General features: G+C 36.5%; 1 protein-coding gene across 2 annotated transcripts in view; it reads right to left on the reverse strand.

Moving 5' to 3' along the window:
* THNSL2 (threonine synthase like 2) overlaps positions 1 to 21,296 on the reverse strand; it is a 557,708-nt gene that overhangs the window by 428,691 nt on the left and 107,721 nt on the right. Inside the window, exon 2 of one of the 2 annotated variants that reach the window (XM_044062108.1) lies at positions 8,708 to 8,937. The exons of the other annotated variant lie outside the window; for it this stretch is intronic. Coding sequence (XP_043918043.1) covers positions 8,708 to 8,930 — 223 coding nt within the window. The 5' untranslated portion in view covers positions 8,931 to 8,937. The remainder of the gene's footprint in view (positions 1 to 8,707; positions 8,938 to 21,296) is intronic. 2 annotated transcript variants of the gene reach the window in all.

The following is a 21,296-nucleotide window of genomic DNA, read 5'->3' on the forward strand; positions in this document are numbered from 1 at the left end:
AATAAAGATAAAAAGAAAATTAATTGAATAATGATTTATTTCATTAGCCGATGTGTATGTGTGCATTTATGTATGTCTAACTCTAACTGCATAGGGGTGTACTATTTCATCTTATTGATCAGGGATGTAGCGCCGATGCTATTGGAACATTTTCAGATCTTCTAAGTGAAAATACACCATGACCGATCTTAATTTTCCATCTTTTCTATGCAAGAGTAGGCACTTGGTACCTGCTTTCAGATAAATGAACTACTGTAGCTGAGACAAGTACAGTTGGAGCAGAAAGTTTTCGCATTTACAGTACAGCCTGCTCAAGCGCTGCTGAAGATGATATTACTATATTAGGTACGTTGAGACATGGAGTCTTTTCAGAAGCAGAGCAGACTGATAGTTGTGTGTGGGGGTGTCATAGGTAATGGGCAGTTGGTACTGGTAGCTGTTTTATAGATCAGTACTAGTTTGCAACAGCTGTTCTGTTCATCATATTTCCTGTATACCTGACAACCAGAATGAATATGAGAAGATGGGGTTTGGGATGGTGTTAGTTATTGTAAAATGGAATACATGCATCTGTTATTTAAGGTGGCATGTAGTCCTCGCTTTTTCAGCACATTTGGGTAGAATATTGTAGAAGGTGCATCTCTAGCAATGTTTGGTTTCACAGTCCCCAGTTAACTTACTTAAACTGTTATCAGTGTAATTTGTTAACATGTGTTTACTTGTTTATTGTTTTATGTATAGTTCTAGAAACAACGTGAAATTTGTATGGCAGCATTTTCTACTTTATCTGACAGAGGTAGAGCAAATTACTCTGCTAAAGGTTTCACTTGGCTGTAATAATTTTCTGTGTTAGTTGATTTAAGTTTTGAAATGTGGCCATGAGTTATTTGGAAGTGTTGCTCAAACTCTTTGCTTTTTAAGTTTATCAGATTTGATACACAAGACTGTTTTGTTAGATAGTGGCAGAATCATTCTATGTCCCAGGAAGGGGAAAATTGCATTTTGTTGTTTGCATACATATACACATCACCATATATGTAGTATATGCCATTACTTTTTAATATTAATATTTTCAGCATACTCCTCTCTGCTCTGTTGTTATGAGGGGTAGGTATATCTGTTATTTGCTTGGCTGCATTCCGAGAGCAACTTTTGCTACTTACATGCTAGTATGCTTGGTAATTAAAATTTAAGATCAGTTTGTGGGGTCTGGTCTTGGTCCAGATTCCTGCATGTTACTAGGGGAAAAAAAAAAACAAAATAAAAACTATTGTGATGGCAAATATCATTCTTATACCAGAGACATGCTGATATCCAAGTGGGAGTGTATTTATTTATTTATTGATGTATGTGTGTATTTATGCATGTATTTAAATAAACAATGCAAAAGTGAACATATTTAAATATCACTTTAATGTGGAGTTATTTACATGACTTTTACTTCTGAAGAGATTGTGCATATTTACTGATACTGGTGGACTGTAGAAGTTTGAGTAGACTTTTATGAGGGAAATGTTCTGAATTGGTCAGTTTTTGGCAAATATGTTTTGTTTCATTGCTTACTGGAAAAATATTCAAAACAATAAATTTAAAACATGATGTAACAAGTGTGCTGTATTATACAAGGAATGTAATTTAATACAATCAGGAAGGTGTATCAAAGAACACATGCAAGTTTTCTGTGCAAGAGGCCTATGATTTGAAAACAGCCCAAAGGTAATCTTTATCTGTCACTGGCCAGATGCATTTTCTTAGAATGTGGGTTTCAGTGCTGTTTCAGTGAATGTGAGTTTACTTTCAAGGGCAGATATGTTTTAATGCTAAGTCTATTTTCATTGTGAGACTACATTGCTTTGTTTAGCAAATGTCTATTAGTGTTTGTGCTACAAAATGTAAAATAAAAGTTTTAAATGAAAAATGTAAAATAAAAGTTTTAAATGAAATCCAGATAATCATTGAAGTAGTAAAGCAATATGCACATTACAGTTTTTATGGTAAATAGGGCAAAATAGCCAAGTAATTGGACATTGGAATAACTGCAGGGGGAGGGCTGTTTATGAGGAGCCCTATTCAACCATGATTTTATTAGGGGGGAAGGGCAGCAAACTCAAAGGCAGCCCTGAGCGGCACAACCTCTAGCTATGCCACTGATCAGTAGGCCATGGAGAATGACTTTTGGAGGTCCTAGCACTGATCAGTAGGCCATGGAGAATGACTTTTGGAGGTCCTAGCAAACTATAATATTCTTTTGCTAAGATTAGAATATTGCCTACCATAAAATGCCCTACTTTTACCACAAACCCCACATACTGCAAGTCACCAAAAACAAAATCCAAAGGTTCATCATCTTTTCCCTTCCCAGTGAACATCATTGCTACACGTTTCAAAAAAAGGTTACCTACCATTTACTACAGGGTCTGGGCTATGGAGCCATATTTCAGTCATCTGTTGTTCATTTTGCATTTGAAAGTTGGTATCCCACAATTCCATTGGAGTGGACAGGGTTACATAATTATGTATGCAAAGTTTATGTTAATCCGCATACCGATTTGTACCTTTATGTCTTGGGCCTTTGTCCAATTTTTTGTTGTTTCCAGTTTGAGAGGTTTTCTTATAATCACATCCCTATTCATACAGGTTTCAGATGTTTCTTAAGGTTTTGTGGCTGGATCAATTTATCAGTTCGTTTCCTTACTCTTTGGACCATCCACTGCACCAAGAGTATTCACAGAGTGTCTAGCTCCAATTATAGCTCATAGCAGGCCACACTGTATCCACATTTTTCCATATTTAGATAACTTGCTTATCTTTGCAGAGTCTTTTTCAAAATGTCAGAAATCTCTCTCTTGGGTGACAGGTCTCTTGCACAAGCTGGGATTTCAAGAGAACATTCAAAAGTCTTTATTGACTTCCCCACACAGGATTGTGTTCCTGGGATGTCAACTACTCACCTCAGTTCAAAGAGATTTTGTTCCATAAGAAAAAAAATAGATATTTATTTAGATCTATCTCTAAAGTTTTCCATCCAGACTTTGGTCACTGTGAGGGAATAACTCAGGATTTTGGGTCTCATGGCATCTCTGATTCTCATGATACCCCTTGCAGGACTCTACATGAGAAAGATACAGTGGTAACTGAAATCTCTTTGGTTCTAGCATCAGTGCCCTTTATATTTTCAGATCCCAGTACTCATGTATGCCAGAAGAGAAATCATTTGGTGGAAACAACAGATATCCTTAAATCTAGGTCTCCTCTTCTTCCTCCCTGCTCAAAAACAAGGTCTCCCCTTCTCCCTCCCTGCTCAAAAACAATCAGTCACCACAAGCCTTTCTGACCTTGTTTGGAAAACTGCTTCAGGAAGGAGAAAAGTGCAGGGGGTGCGCACACCAAAGACAGATGCAAGCACATGAATATCAAGGAGATTGTTGCCCTGATCAAGCCACTTAGTTCTCTGCACCATCTTTTTTTCCCAGGAACTCTTCAAGTGGTTACAGACAATACTCCAGTCATGTGGTACATCAACAAGTAAGGGGGAGCCAGATTACACCTCCCCTTTGCAGACTAGCCAGATTAGCTTAGGATATAGCTTCACAGCACAGCCTCCATCAATATGCATCCTATACTCCAGCAGAGCAAAATTGTGTGGCAGACAAGCTGAGCAGGACCAGGCAAACCCTTATGATTAAAAACTATATCAGCGGGTCTTCCAAGATTTGATCCATCTGTGGAGATTTCCTCAAATAGACCTCTCTGCATCCTCTCTGATTAATCTACTGACAAAATTGTGTTCCAGGACTCCATGCAAAAAGGCCTGGAAGGCAGATGTCTTCTCTTTTCTTTGAACAGGAATGCTCCTGCATGCATTTTCACCCTTTCTACTAATATCCAGAGTACTTCCTAATATTCAGAAGGAATTCTGCAAGATCACTGTGGTGAATACCTCCTGGCCCAGGCAACCATGATTCTCCATTCTTTTGGAAATGGCCAGGGGCAATTACCATAAGTTTCCTCACAGAATGGATCTACTAACAAAAGAACAGGGGTGTTTGATACAACCCAACATCAATAATTTTTAATTGCTTGCATGGATGATAGAGACTTAATTTCCTTTAGACAAACTGTACATCAGCACCCTGATTGGAGAATGAATGTTCTCCAGCAGGGTATTAATATACAAGTAATGTTCGCTGAAAAAAAAGAGTCCACTGCTTTTATGCAGCAAGGCAAGCCCCTGTGGAGCTTGGACAGAAAAAAAAACTTATGGGCACCATTACTTTCCACTCGCTAAGCATTGCATTTGCTGTTTAGTGAGTGTAAAAAAGATGAACAGAAAAAACGTTTGTGTGTGTGTGTGTGTGTGTGTGTGTGTGTGTGTGTGTGTGTGTATGTATGTGTATGAGTGTGTTTATGTTTCTGTGTGAGTGACTGTGTATGAAAGCAGAAGAGACGGTTTCCTCCAACACCATTAATATATACTACAGAAAGTTTGAAACATTAGGCAGAGGAATTTTACATCAAAAATATATAAAAAATAATATAACACTTAATAAGTAAAATGCCACAATTATACAGACAGCCCATTCTCCAAGTGCAATAATGCCATCCAGGGTGTGTGTAATTAATGCCCTTCCAGAGATGTAGTGGCCCTCCACCTGTGGCATCGGGCCTCATAACACCCCTGGGCAAGTGTTAATTACACATTAGCACACACCCTGTTGGGCATTATTGCTTACTTAGCCATCTGTTTTCTGAGGATGTGCAGCAAGTACTAATGGAGACAAGAAGGCCTGCTAGTAGAAAATCATATATTAGCAAATGGAAAAGGTTTTTTAATTGGTGCCACAGAATAACCAGCACTCATTCAGGGCTAGTTGTTATCTGGTTTTACAATATTTGTGTGAGTTACTATCCTATGGCCTTTATTATTAATCTGTCAAAGTTCAGTTATCTGTCATTTCAGCATGTCTGCCCATTCATATGAAGATGTTTTTGAAAGGGGTTTTGCATAAGAGGCTTCCAAGTAAACTGGTAGCCCCTTCTTGGGATCTTATTTTTGGGTCTGAGAAGCTAACACTTTCTCCATTTGAACCACCTTATCTGGCTGATGTGAGGTTCTTAACATGGAAAATAGTTTTACTGATTGCTCTGACCTCTGCAAGAAGGGTATCTGACTTGCAAGCTCTTATGGTGAGTCAACAGTATCTCAATTTCAGTACGGGCAAGGTTTCTTTGAGAACTAATCTTTCTTTTATGGCTAATGTGGTATCTAAGTTTACTTTAAGACAAACTATCCACCTCCCTGTTTTCCTTCCTAAAACTAAAAGTGAGGGAGAAATGGTACTCCATGCAAATGATGTCCACAGACAACTCAGGTACTATCTTGACAGAACTAAATCTTTCAGATCTTCGGAGCATTTTTTTGTTTCTTGTGAAGGAATGATGAAGGAATGACCTGTGTCAAAACAGACTGTTTCCAAATGTTTGTCGAAGACTATTACCTTTTGTTATACTCAGCATGACAAATCTATTCCAGGCAGGGTCAAGGCCCACTCTACCAGGGCCTTAGCTTCATCTATGGCTTTTTGTAAAGTGTTGAATTCTAGAGGTATTCTAGAAGCTGCTATTTGGTCCTCTGTACATAATTTTATGAAGCACTATAAGTCTGATTTCTTCTCTAGGTCTAGATAAGCTTTGCTAAGGCTATTCTCCAGGGGCTCCTGGCCCCTTCTCTTTCCACCTCTCAAATATTGTTAGCTATGGTAATATACTCATATAACTAAGGCTACTACAGCAGTGTTCAATATGAAGAACATAGTACAATTGTGTATGGGGAACTTACTGTAGCAGTAGATGTTCAAATGATCACTGTTTCAATCCTTCCCTCCATCCCCATTGTTTTTTTTTGGTGTGTTTTTATGCCAGGGTGTGGATGATGATTTTTTCCTATTCCTAGCATTGTCCTTTCAGGGCTCAGCCTCCCTCTCTCTGCAGGCAGGAAAGCTCTGAAAGGTTTGCATCCCAACTTGTCTTTTAGTCAGCTCAGTTTGAGATGCTTGACAGTTTGGGTGCATGGAACTTGCCCTGAAAGTTTGGAAGCTGACCAGCTGTTATATTCTTGGCAGGATGTAACCCATATTGATAAGGCTACTGCAGCAGTGATCATTTGTACATCTACAAGTTTAATTTACACAGCTGTAGTTTTTCTTAGTTAACATACAGTAAGCTGTACTATGCCGAATCACGTCATTTTATTTATAAAAGACTGTGTAAAACATACATCATGTAAACTTTGAACTGTACAAGAACACTAATAAATAATTAACCAGTTTAATGTGCTCCATTTCATTTTAAGTTGAGTGAAAACATTGCCTGTACAATCAGAATGTCATACTCCCAGCAGTTTGACAGTATTTATAGCCTACTCCCCATTTTTAATAATGTCAGTAATATCATAAAGGTCCTTTGATTGGGTTTTGGGATACCCTAAACTAATGGCTGAGATCTATCCATATTTTCCAGTGGGACCTCCATGCAAATAAGGTCTGGCAAAATATGTCTTTCTGACAAATCGTCTCACCCAAAGATTTAACTTAAGTTTTGGAATACCACTGTAAATAAAAAGATCTTCTGTTGTTTATAAAGCTCATCATTAAATGTGCTTATCTGTGCAGACCTTAGGATCCTGCATAATTTGGCCGTTAAATATACTATAGTAAATATGACTTTTTTCTGGATCTTTGGTGGTATAAGTATTTGTCTTTACCTCTTTCCTAAAAATACTACTAGCCATTTTTAAATTATTGCACACATTAATGAAAACAGTGTGCAAAAAAAATAATAATCATAATAGCATTAGGACTACTTTGTGACCTTGAACTTTAGATAATCTATTGAGTCACTAAATGCTGAGCAAATGGATCAAAATTGTTAACACTGCCAAACAATGTGACAGAAATGGTATCCACAAAGGAGTTATATAAAATATAGCCCAAGAAGTTATTGACAAAATGATCATGGACACATTTGTCTTCCCAAGTTGCCAAAGCAATATTGATGTAGTTGAGCCAGCTGTTGTACCAATAGCTACTCCCAAAATCTGACGGATAAAATCAGAAATACATGACAAAATTTTCTCAGATAAATGTTCAGATAAAGCGTACAGCAAGAGTACCTTGTGATAAATACAAACGTATATCTTCAACACCAGTGTTATACAATACTGCAGTGAAAAACTACTCTGCTCCCAATGGCATGAACACAAAATCCAAAGAAATCAATGAGGAATTAAATTCACTTGATTGTGCAATAAAATCTTGCATTCTAATAGCTCAGAACATGAAGCAAGAACTTCAATTATTTCTCTAGATATATATAGAGAGGCTTAGTTTGCAGCCCCTTTCCTAAGATCAGATAGAAACTTCTTCAAAGTGCATCTGACAGGCCACTTTCCAGATGGAAATCATATATAACATTTTTTACTTCAGTTATCATTTTCTCAGTATCAGAGTTTGATATTTGTGGTGAGAAGTCTCATCAATAAGTAAACTACACAAATTAGCGTTATAGGCAGTAATATCTAGAATAACACTATCACTCTCTTTTTCTGCTAGTCTCACAACAATCTTTGCATTCTTTTTCAATGATTCTAATGCCATAAACGTCTGATGGATCAGACTGCAGGACTTATTATTGAAAAGCTGTTCAAATGAAATATCAAATCCTGTTCACACACATCAGTGTACAAAACCACAAGGGGGTGGCTCACGGATATAAATGCCCTTTTTCACAGTAGATGCTGTATTGTCATTATCTGGAAACATAATTTTATGTTAATATTGTGTGGGAGCAAATGCAATTAAGTGACTGCTTACACCTGACCAGCCCCAGTAGGAGGAGTAGAGCCAGTCAGTCAGACAAAGGGACAGCTCGTCAGTCATGTTCAGGCAATCTGGTACTAGGCATGTTAAAAATAATGTTTTCAGGCCTATTAATACATACAGTTATCTCATCATCATGAACGTGGTTTGCACTTATTGTCATCTAAAGCATTGCCTTCATTTGTGACTTCCTCCATCTTTTTTTCCCCACCTTTTCCTTTTGGGCAGACATTGTTGCTCGATAATTGATTATGATCCGTAGGTTGTCGGGGGGTTCATATTCAAATTCAGGTGTTAGTGATGTTCTTCTTAAGCAGTTTATTATGTTAGTTACATGCATTCAAAGTGGATACAGTGCCTATATAATAATGCCATTACTTCACCTAGACTGCACAAAAGGACCTGCATGCCCAATATGTTGGTATACTATGCTGAGCAGCAGGGGTGTCTACCCCCATAGTTCTGTGTTGCCAGGATGTGCTATTGGATCTTACTGATACTCACTGGGGATCACAGATTAAAAAAAGTATCTCCTATTTTTTAAATCTGATTTAGCATTATTGCATCCCCTTAGATACAGCTGCCTCTTGTAGGTAAGCTTAAGTATTTCTGGAACTGCCTTCTGTTTTGTTTTTTTTAACAAATGCCTATTCTGCTTTAGCTAAGCTAAACAACGAACAGAGGAAAAGACTTCAGTAATTCCAATGAATTTCTGAACGCATTAGTATGACTCTGGATTACTGTAGTAACTAGGAAATGATCCTTTATTTACACTTTTACATGTAACAAATTCAAATAACATATGGCAAACAGAAGTAAGATTTTATTACCATTTATGTCCTGTCGTGGCATCACATCCACTGGTATGAAAAGTGCACATATCTCCTTTACCAGTTCTATGTATGGTAAACTACTCCAACTTAGTAAGGTTTTACTATCAATCTGAGGGATTTTTTCAGGCATAAATAGTCCACCATCCACTGCAAAACCAGAAAAAAGAACTTCTTCAAAGCTAGCATTTTTTACTCCTCCTCGGGTACTGCTGAATGTCATGATTCTTCTGGAATAAAAAAAAAAAAAAAAAAGAGTTTTCACAAATTCATGTATTAAATTGCACCTAGGAAGAAAACTAATTAGGAGTGAGAAGAAAACTAATTAGGAGTGATACAAGAAATGAGACCATGCAATGTGTCCTTCTGCATCAAAATGATTGCAGATATACTCCTGCATTTAAACAGCCTACATTTACAAAGCAGGGGAACAGGATGCTGAAAATGTCAATATTTACACTTTAGAATACTGTAATATGTATAGATTCATTTATTACATACATGAACAACATTTCAAAAATGATGAGGTGACCTGTCTAAAGTCCATGTATTTATTTATGTGAAACTTATGTGAATATTTTTCTTTTTTTTCTTAAGTGCTTCCTAACCTAGCTGGACAAGAGCTACATAAAGACTAAGGAAAGTAACATGAAACATAATATAATTATGTGGTAATATTTATCAGAAAGAGCACAGTAAATCTTGCAGGATATTATCTAGCAATTTCTTCTTCAAAGAAGATCAAAAATATCTTGGCGACTTATGTGATGATTTCTTACCAGAAATAATGCTAGTAACCAAGTCATTTATGTATAGTACAGATAGGTATGACCCCAAATGTCTGTGTGGCTAGTATAAAAACTGTATTGTGTGTGTGTGTGTGTGTGTGCATGTGTGTGTGCGTGTGTGTGTGCGTGTGCACATGCATGTGCATACTGTGACACTGTGATATGCTTACTAAAGCACTAGCCCTTTAAGGTCTTGCTAAGTTACACAACTAAGAATATTTCATCAAGTTCATAACCAAGAAGCAACACGTATGTGGGCAGTGAAGAAAAAAAAAAGAAGGAACTGAGAAACTGACTATTTGTGAGTCTAAACCATCAGCCATGAAGGTAAAAAAAACAGAGGAAGTTGAAGCTTGCAGTTTGTAGAACAGAGTAGCTGGTACAGTGAACTGGTTCTCTAAAGTACAGAGTTTATTGAGGAAAGACACATTTGAATCCGTGTGTATGAAAGACAGAGAACCTACCTCAGCTAAGACTACCAGGTATAAGAAGAAGCATGACTGCAAATATTAATTGAGGTTACTGTCTTTTTCCATGTCTGATGACAGCCAAGCCTTCTACAGGGTGCTTTGAACCCATTTATAGAGCCATGAGGTAACTGTAGATGCCATTTTATAGGAGATATTTTGAGCTGTTGGTGGCATTTTGCAATGGACATTTTATTAGGATCATAACTCTGCTCACTTGTGTCAAACAGGAGTACTCTCTTCACCACAGCACATCTAATGCTCCTTCTTTACTTGTGTTTGTTTTTACTGACAAGCTATGAGGGCTACAGTCACTGTCTTGGGATCTCCAATCTCATATCCCTGATTTTGGACATATTGTACCTCACAACCCTCTGCTTGCATAGTGGCAATACAATGACCAGGACCATTGCAGACCACTCACATTTATCCTCCCCCCTTACTGGGTCTCCAAGCACCCAAGACAATAGTTAGACTTGAGTCAGCTAGATTATACTCAGTGCATTATCCCCTGCTCTACACAGTTGGGACAACTGGTGTTAGTTTTAGCCAGAGCCTTGTTAGTTCTCAATCCTTAACCATTAGCATCAAGGACAAAACCTAAAATATTGAGATTAGGACATCCAAAATCAGGGACATAACTAAAATATTCATCTATTCATATGTCAGTATGTTTCTACTCTGAGTAACTGTGTTGGGTTTTGTAGTGTCACTGTTGAGTGGGGTGTTGTGGATAGAGCACTGGATTTCTGGCACAGTGTCCAGTATATATGACTGCTAGTTATTGCAATTAGTACTGAAGAAAGCCACTGAATGTTACTCGATGCTGCTGTTTAGTGGTTATAATTCAGTGCAACTACTGAGCTTTTCCTCATAGACTGCAAATACTAATGACTTGTACTAGGACTCTGAGACTGTGCTGCACAATAAAGACTGATGGCAATCCTATGTTCATATGAAAAGACAGCACTCACAGGGCCAGGGTCATTCTATTATCCCTTCTGGCCCAGACCAGTATGGCTTCCCATACTTCGAGAAATATAAGAACATCCTTCTATTGTGCTCCTCACATGGCTGTACTGTCAGCCTTTGTGGAGTAAACATTTGGACTTTAACAGCCTAACTGCTTCACTTCCACTAAGCCAATGATCTAGGATTTCAGAGCAGATATCTTAGGACTTTCCACCAGCAGTGAAACAGATCTACTGCATTTTAAGGCTGACAAGAAATGCTGGGATTGTGGCCTGTTCTGCATATCCTGGCACATCTTTTTTGGGTGCCTTGTGTGTTTTCAACATTGGAAGGGAGGTGAACAGCAACTTATCCAGATGAGGTGAATACCAGCCAAAGTCTCTCAGCAAAAAGTTATATCCGGGCGTTTATGCCTTGCTTTTTGAAATAACTGGATACATAGCACAGTAGTATGACTTCTGTGTCAGAAGAGATGAACACCAACTGATCTTTTGTTGGAACTGAGAAATTGCAGCATTTATTATTATAACAATATACTGTTTCCAATGTGCCCTTTATTTGACTTATTATTTCATCATCTTTTTTTGGGGACATATGAGTGTTCATTATTTGATTGCCATATTCATTGTGGCATCCGTATTGATAAACGCTTTATGTATTTTTACTAGCAGTGTATTTGTCAGGCAGTAATGTTGTTGTTGCTGGCAAACATTTTTTGATTTACATGATTGCTCACTTAATTTCTATGTCACTGAAAGCTCTATTTGTATTATTTATTCAATGAACCATTAGGTCGCTAAATCAGCAGTGAATATGTTACAATATCATCATTGGGCCTAAAACATATTTGTTATACTGGATTTTTATTTCTAAAATAGTTAGATTTTATATATGATTTTTTGTTCTGGTGAATTAAGTGCGTACAGAACAATATTTTTTCCATTATAATACAATTTTTCTTATAGATAACCAGTCTATTTGCTATATATGCATAATTTGACTGGTGTATCTATATTAGGTGACATTTCTTCGTCATTGAACAGTGCTTTTGCATCTTCACATTTTGTAGAGATCCTTTGTTGTTTTTTTTTTTTTGTATACAAAGATTGGTTTTTGATGATGCTTAAACTCAAATGTGTTGTTTTTGATGGTTGACGTTTGGACAATTAGTTATGCTTCTGTGTTCTAGTCTAAGTTTGTGGCATAAATGTTGCTGTATGGACATTTGGGGACTTTTATCATTCTTGTTCCCTATACATTTCCATGGACATTAATCTCTTTTTTATTCTGGGTTTGCTTTTCTCGAACCATGTTGAGGAACACATAACTTTTTACCTGACCATACAGCTGCTCCCTAACACATAAAAAAATAACTCTGGCACTGGCCATACTCTTCAACACTTTACAGAAGATGTATATCCAGCATTACCGTAAGGTTATAATAGCTCCTACGTCCCTAACATCACTTCCACTTGTAGCTATAGACAACTCCCATTATCAATTCTTACACTCTCACATACCTATTCCTTCAAATCTCTTACCCCTATCAATAACAAACTCCACCACACCTTTTATAGTGTACCTCTAATACAACACCAGTCTCATACAGTTTTAGATATTACCCTTGCATACACCCCTTTCTTTCTGAAACTAAATAAAATGAGTTACACATATCCAACCCAACTACTAAAAACATCATTCTACCCATTAATAATCTTCACCTACTCCTGCTTTCCATCCTGTCCTCATACCACACTCATCTTCATACCCACACCCCATCCCCATGGCAAACAGAATCCATAGCCAATCCCATCAAACTAAAAAAACATCCCTATATCACCATTCAACCATACCTCCTCCTAAGCCTTCTCTTACTCATGCAGTAAACAAACAATCAAAACTAATCCACACTCTTCTCAAAGACAAACTAAAATAATTCACAAATTATTCAAACTCTATCTACACCTACTCCACAAACTCACTTGTAGTGGAGACATACGCCCCAATCCAGGACCCAAAACATCAGCCAACCCAAACTAAAATCAGCTATATCCCCTATACCACAGACCTACCTCAACTCTCCTCTTAAACATTAATGCAAGCAGTATACTTAACAAAATTTAGGACTGTCATGCCCTACTAGCTATATACAAACCAGATATCACAGTGTTAACTGAAACATGGCTCAAACCAAAACACCATAATAATGAGATTACTGCCCCTGGATTATAATATTATCCAAAGAGACAGATTAGAGGACAAGGGCGGAGGTTTTGCAATATTATTCCAAAATCATCTCACCATAGAATAACTAGATTACAATACTCAAGAAGTCATATATGTAGAACTAATTCTTGCCAAATTAAAAATAAATTCCAACAAACCCATAATTATTGCAGGTGGCTATATCCCATCAGGCAATATCATCACTGTAATGGAAAGCCTGCTTAATTGGATCTCCAGCTCCCTACCACATGAAACTATACTATTAGGGGACTTCAGTATTGACTGGCTTAACTGCTCCAGTCATAATCCCTCTGCCTTTATTAACCTCCACAGGTTTACCCAAACTATAACTACCCCCACTAGAATTGACAAAACAGCCAAACGCCAGTCCATCTTAGACTAGATCCTGGTATCTGACCCCAGTCTTGCACAACAATCTACTGTCTTCCTGATACTCTAAGTGACCATCATCCAACCTACTTAATTAGGAACAGATCCCAAACCATCAGCCAACCTATCCTCAGAGTAGTTCGAAACAAAAAGACCTTTTTAGCTACTGACTTCATCAATGCACTAAAAAGCTGCAATTGGACTCCTCTAAAACAACTATCTCTAGACAAAGCTGTTGAATACTTTAACACAACCTTCATAAACATCTTAAATCATCATGCACCCCCTAGAACCATTAGAATAAAAACTAACTATGCCCGATGGCTAAAAAAGGATATTAAAACTATAATGAAAAAAAAGGACAAGGCCTAAATTCAATATCAAAAAAACAAAACCACTACTTTGAGACAAAACTATCTAGAGCTCAGTAACAAAGCCAAAAAACAAATCAAACTAGACAACTCTAGCTACTATAAAAATATGCAAGAAAAATATACTCACAATCCCCAAAAATTCTGGGCCACAATAAATGGTATACTACATCCAGGAAAGTCCACTGCTCCAACCCCTATGCTACCAAATAACCATGAAAACATTCCCACTCAATTTAACAAATTCTTTATTGAAACAGTCCAGACCCTTGCCAATGCCCAAAATAGCATTATCAGCACCACATCAATAACTACACCAACCCACCCCGATATACAAAACAATACCCCCAGTTTTCACCTTCACACCGTGTCCACCAAGGTAATTTATAAACTCCTTAGGGAACTTAAACCAACCACTCTAACAGCTGATATTCTACCAGCAGACTTCCTTCAGATATCAGCTGAAGTTATAGCCTATCCTATCTCTATTCTCATAAATAGTTCATAGGTTAGTACTAGGCTAACTGCCCTTGTGAGCGTAGACAATTATCTCTTGTGAGACTCAAACCCTGCACCTTGTATTTGTAAGGCAAACACCTTAACCATTAGGCCACCCCCCCCAACCCAAATAGATCTCTGTTAGAATGCAAAGTTCCCACCTCATGGAAAACATCACATATTTTTCCACTGCACAAAGGAAGTAACTCCTTAGAGCTCACCAACTATCACCCAATAGCAATCCTATCTCCTTTATCCAAAATATTAGAAAGAGTTGTTCATAATCAACTAATGCAGTACCTCCAAAATAACCTAATCTTCATATCCCACCATGGCTTTAGACCTTCCCATAGCACCACCACAGCATTACTATCATTCACCAATATAATTAACCACCATAGAAACAAGGGTCCATTTGTTTCTTCCATATTCTTAGACTTATCAAAAGCCTTTGACATGGTAAATCACAGTATGCTTCTTGAAACTCTATCTACCCTAAAGATAAGTCCCCTCTCTATATCATGGTTCAACAGCTACTTATCTGGCCGTCAGCAAGCAGTCCTATGGCAGGCACAACTGTCCCCCCTATTACTAGTTACCATAAGAGTCCCTCAAGGATCCATCCTTGGCCCTTTGCTGTTCTCTTTATTTACTAATGAGATCTCTTCATCCTCACCCACTGCCTCAGTAGTACAATGCGCAGATGACACCACCCTTATATGTGCTGCCCCCACCCTAAGTGAACTACAAACCCTAATCCAAAATAACTTCACTCTAGCCAAAACTTGGTTCACTAACATCAAACTTCTTCTTAATCCCCAAAAAAACAAACAGATTTATTTTCAGCCCAGGCAGATCTTCTCCCCTAAATAGTTATTCCACCACCTACTCAAAGAAAGCATTCAAATTATTCCAACCACACACACTAAACTACTAGGTGTAGAAATAGACAATAACCTGAGGTTCAACATCCACATAGCACATACCATCAAGAAAGCTAATAAAAAAAACTTGGACTCCTCTACAGGAACAAAGTTTATGACTAAATACACCAAAGCAACCATTGCAAGGACTCATCTTCTATCCACCCTCCTCTATGCCTCTCCCATTTTGACTAATCTCTGCCAAAGCGATCTAAATAAAATGGAATCTTGCTACAACAAGATTGCTAAGTTTGCTACTGAAGCCTCATATATGTTCCACCACTGTCTATCCCTTAAGCAGCTCAACTGGCTTGAGTTGCCTCACATACTTCTACTAAATCAACTGTCTATAGCACACAAACTATACTACTTTCCTGCGAAAACCCCAGTACTTTAGCATCTAATTCAGCCCCACATTCCCTCTAGAGCCTTAAGATCTAGTAACCAGAACCTCATAACTGTCATCTAACATAGAAATGATGCCGGTAAATTCCTCTTTGCCAACACCATTGCTAAAACCTGGAACACACTACCAAGCCAAATAACTTCTACCACCTCCTTTATTCATTTAAAAAAAAAACTCCTGAAAACCCACTATTTAAGTGACTGGCTATGTTCATGCCACTCACCAGGCTAACCCAAACTAAGAGAATGTTTCTGTGTACAGCCAAGTATAAACAGTTCTCCTGAAAGCTTGTGAACCCGTTGATATTTACTTGACAAAACTTATAACTATAAAAATAATGCAAATGCTGTTTTAAGTGTATGTACCTCAATGATTGTCTGCTATAAGAATTGTTAATCTCTAACATATTGTGTATGTTTGCTATAAATATGCTCTATTTTTTTTTCTCTTCTCTCATGTACTGTATTGCATTGTGGAGCTTTTATCCCCGGGCCTCCACTGAAAATGGACCTGTGTCCAGTCGGATTTTCCCAGTAAAGAAATGTAAAATTAAATAAATAAATAAATTTTGATTTGGAAAGTTGACTGAGTAACAAAGCATGAATTAAAATGCATTTTTGTATGCCTGTGATTGTAATAACTGTCCTTGTTTGTTTATTACCGCCATTCATTTCTAACAAAATTCTGTTTTTGGAAAGGAAATAGCAAAATATGATCTGCAACCAGGAGTATTCCTCTAAATTAGGTATAGCTCAGATGTATGAAAGTCTGAGCCTATTATTATAACATTTATGATATGAAAATGTGAGTGCATGCAATTTTCCTTGTTAAAGGGACTGTCAACGGCCAAGGGGTGCACATTTTGAGCTGAACACTTTACTACAACAAAACTAGCCCTGAAAACAAGGCTGTGTGTCATTTGGTAAGCCTAAAACACAAATCTGTGCCAAAGGTTAATTCTTCAAACTACTATATTGCATTTACAATGTTACTAACAGATTTATTCTCTGAAATTTGTAATTTAAAAGCAGCAAGAGTGTTTTAAAAAATTGAAATACTCTATTAAGAGCTTGCTTCAAGCTAGTAGACAGTTGCAGTCTTTCAAACGTCTCTAGAAATTGCAGAATCTGGTATGAAATTGACTGCAGACTCACAGACTTTGCATCTGGCAGTGGAAAAGATGGGAAAGTACCTACTTCCAGCTAGAAGACTGCAACAGAATTTATTGTAATGCATATTTCATGACATCTCCAAAAGTAATGCCTCTAGAAATCAGTAGGTGTTTATAATAGGCAGTACTGAAATAAATTATACACACACTGTTTCTTATTGATAGTCATATGTGGAAAATAAGTTCAATAATTACTAATAATATAGATATAACACATTTAAACATGTTAAGTGTTGTCCTATGATTGCTTACTGTAACTCTGTAGCACCAGTCTCAGGCCTTGTAATGAAAGGTAAGCAAAAAAACTGCAAATGTAAATGCTGTCAGACTCCACTGTGAAACTATGAGCCATTGAGCATTCTGTTTCAACCATAATGTATAAAAACTAAAAAATACCTCCATGCAAGAGTAACACTGTTAACAATTAGTAACTCTCTGGGACATGTGCTGAATCATGAAAGTATTATTTTTATTGAAGCCCAAAAGAGTCTTTGACAGCAAAACAATTACAATAGGAAATGCTCATGCAGTCAGTTATGGTGTGAAACCAAATTATTAAATAGGTAAAAACAAATATAGCTGCTCACAGCAGCAACAAGTATTTCACACTTTGATATTCTCAATGGGTTAGCAGAACCAATGAATAGTGTTAGCAGAATGGAAGGAAATACAAAATTCTTTAAATTTCATAGGGCACTTTCTTAGGTTGAGAAAGGCATTATAACTGAATATTTTAAGTTATAGACCAGCTTGTGACAAGTTGATGCCAGTATTTCACTTACAATCAAGTAATGACAAAGAACAAAAGGGGTAATAAAGTCTCTAAAAACTGTAACTATTGAAGCGAATACTGTAGAAATAAACTGTGTTAAGTGGCATAGGAGATTATTCCAAAGCCTGAAAGGACAGAAGACACAGCTAAGTATAGAATGACCATTTAAAGTGTAGATAAGCTGCATGAATGTGCAAAGGAGTTGACATGAAAAGATCATATATACCGTAATATGTATGTCAGAAAAAGCACAGTAACTGCTGCTTATTCTGACACAGGCTACATGTGTTATGACGTTGTTCTAATGTGATGAATACATGCGTCTCCATGACAAATAACTTAGCCTGACCCAGAGATGAGAGAGATTTTCAGATACAAAGACACTGAGCAATAAAGCAGCTGAAAGTCAGACTTCCAAGCAGTTCATGTACAGTAGCTGATGAAAAATCCTTAACTGTGGAGCATGGCCAAGATGGCAACAGTTAACAGCACAAGAATTTGTCTCTACTTCTCCTATACATTTTTGACAATGACTTTTCTTTTTTACTTGTCTCGAAAAGGAAATCATATATTCCACTGCTGAAAAGTCTAAAGAAATCTGGAATAAAAAAAATCTAGTTTACCCAGCAAAATTAAGACTTTTTTTTGCCAGAAGTAAAGAAAACATTTGAGACCCTGGAAGATACCATTTATTTTGTACAGAAAAAACAACTTACTTAATCCAACACCAAAACAAAAAGAAACAGCAGAAGATAAAAACACAGCTCCATAACTTGCAGACTCACAAAACAGAAAGTTTAATGTTTAATATTGAAATTCAAAAGATAAATAATGATTAAAATCCCAAAATAGTATAAAACACTAGAATGATAAATGCTTTCTTCTCGTAGTACATCAACTTTATCAGATAAAGGGATTTTTCAAAAACTAGAAGTTAAATACATGTCATAACGCTCTACCAATCAGTAACCGTAAAAATGCCAAGCCTCCAAAGTCGTTGATTTATCATTAAAGAAGACATAGGCAAATTAAATACAAGCCATTCAAATATGTATGCAGACTTATCCTTTTAAGAATTTAAAAATAAAATATAAGTACAAATATGCATAAATATTTCAAAAATTCATGAAATTCATATAAATTACATACAAGATACATATAAAATAAATAAAAGAATAAAACAAACAGGAGTAAAAAGCATGATTATAAGACGCCAAGTTCCAAAACATTCCACTGTTAGATGGTAAGATATCCTACCTTCGAAGGGCCTTGAATTTTAATGAGCAAGAAATTGAAATCTGATCATTTAATCCAGCCCTATTACTGGCATTAAATCGCAGCTGCCAAAATAATTCCCATTTTCAAGGAATAAAGTCCATGGCCCACCTCTATCATCACCTATTACCTGTTCTAAAACACAGAATGCAAACTTATGCCACAAATTCAGTTGGACATGCTTGAAAAGGGTATTAGTATCCTTCTTGGACTTAATGTCATACAAATATTCAGAGATTCTGCCCTTGAGTATACCCTCAGTCTTGCCTATGTAGAAACTATAACAGAATTTGCAACAGGCATAATAAACAACCCCTTTGGAGTTACAATTATATCATTTCCTAATCCGAACCACAGATCTGTTAAAAAACAATTAATCACAAACCATAACATGCTTGCAGTATTTGTAGAAACCACACCTCTTCATTCCCATTCCCACTGTCATTTCTCATCTCTTGGTTTCAAAAATTGCCTTGAGGTTCTTTCCCCTTTTAAAAACAACATTTGGTCTGTCCCCCAGCAACTCCTTTAAATTACCCTCATTCATCAAAAGACACCAGTTCTTCTCTAGGATATTTTTGATTTGCAGACCATCATAGGAGAAAGTGGTGATAAAGAATTTTTTTAAATCACTATTATGTTGAGCCTCAGAGCTATGGGGACCCGAAATGCTGTCATGGTCAGACATGAACAGCAAGCTTTTATACACAATATACAGGATTGCTTATAGCACATACCCTAAATAACAGTTCAGCAATAAATTATAATAGTCACTGTAGTATACTATGCATATAGTTATTAGTTGTTTTGCAGATATGCTATTTAAAAGTTATAGAATTAGGGAAATTGCTTTTTAAGAAAGTAATGAATAACACATTAGTAAGTAATGGTTTCCTATCTCAAATATGATTTTATAAGATTAAGCTAATTGTTTAGTTCTCTGTTATGTCTGTTAGAAGCACAACATATATAGTTAGAGTGTATTTTTTTATTCATGTTATTTTATTATATCTACATAAGCAGTAGCAAAGATTTGTGATTAGGTAGAGCTATGGGGTTGCAAGCATGTGGTTTGTATAAAATTTTCATCAAACTGGGATTTTTTTTGTTCCATGTTAGACGATAAAAATGTTTTTAAAATAGATTTTTTACTACAAGTTTTAGAATGTTTGTCCATAACAAGTTTTACATATTTTAGATCTGTACTCATTGTACTAAAACATTGTACATTAGTTTTTAAACTATTTGTTCTTAAAGATTCCAAGATATAAATGTCTTTCACTAAATGTAAATGGGTTAAATAACCCTTTAAAAACAAACTGTTTAAATGAGTATTTAGCATTACATAAAGCAGTTATTATTTTCTTGTAAGAAACATATTTTGACTGAAGATTTAGACTGGTTGCAAATAAAAGACTATTTAATTCTAGTAAGTTCTCATTTTAGTTTGAAAGGAAGAGTTATGCTTATCCTTTGGAAGAAAACATTAGGTTAAACTAAAATAGTTGACATTTATTCTGATAAGAATGGTATTCTGGGATTGGTGGTAAAAGAAATAGATAAAAAGCATTACACTCTCATAAATACTTATTGGATTCCTGGAATAGGATCTAAAACAGACAAGCCATATCTAGACATTATGACATTATATTCAAAAGGAAATGTGGTGATAGCCTAAGACTTTAATTGTATTTTTTCAAGTAAAGTCACCACTAATGAAAAAATAAAAGAGTCTGATTATCTTCTACAGCAAAACATTTAAATGACTATACAGGTTTAATGAATATAAGGAATATTTTAGACTTAAAACTTTAAGGCTCTTTAAAGTATACACACTATTCCTTCAGATATAGAACACAAACCAATACTGATAAAGTTTTTGTACCAAATGAGCTTTATTCAAAAACAGAAGATGTATTAATAGTCTTGTGCCCTTCGTCTGACCATAATGCCATTACATTCACTCTAACCTTTAGCTCAAAAATCTTAATTTACCTATCTGCGGTGGTGGTGCTGCGGTAGCGTTGTCGCCTCACAGTAAGATGCTGTCCAGTTCGATTCTCAGCTAGAGCGTCTTCTGCGTGGAGACATGCATGAATGGGCGTACCTCCATTGAAGGTTGTGCATCAGGGCTGGTAACTCGGCACGTAAAAATCAACTACCAATCATTAGTGGACCGGAGTTCTGCTGTGGCGACCCCTAACTGGGAAAAGCCGAAAGACACAACATTTTCAAAGGTTACCTGCATACACAATTAAAATATAAGGTTTTAATGATTGTTTTTGAGGGAAATTAATGAATTCATGGAATTTAATAACAATAGGGAAGTG

The sequence above is a fragment of the Protopterus annectens genome, chromosome 2.part1 (genome assembly GCF_019279795.1).
Source record: "Protopterus annectens isolate FY-2018-M chromosome 2.part1, PAN1.0, whole genome shotgun sequence".
Classification (NCBI taxonomy): domain Eukaryota; kingdom Metazoa; phylum Chordata; order Ceratodontiformes; family Protopteridae; genus Protopterus; species Protopterus annectens.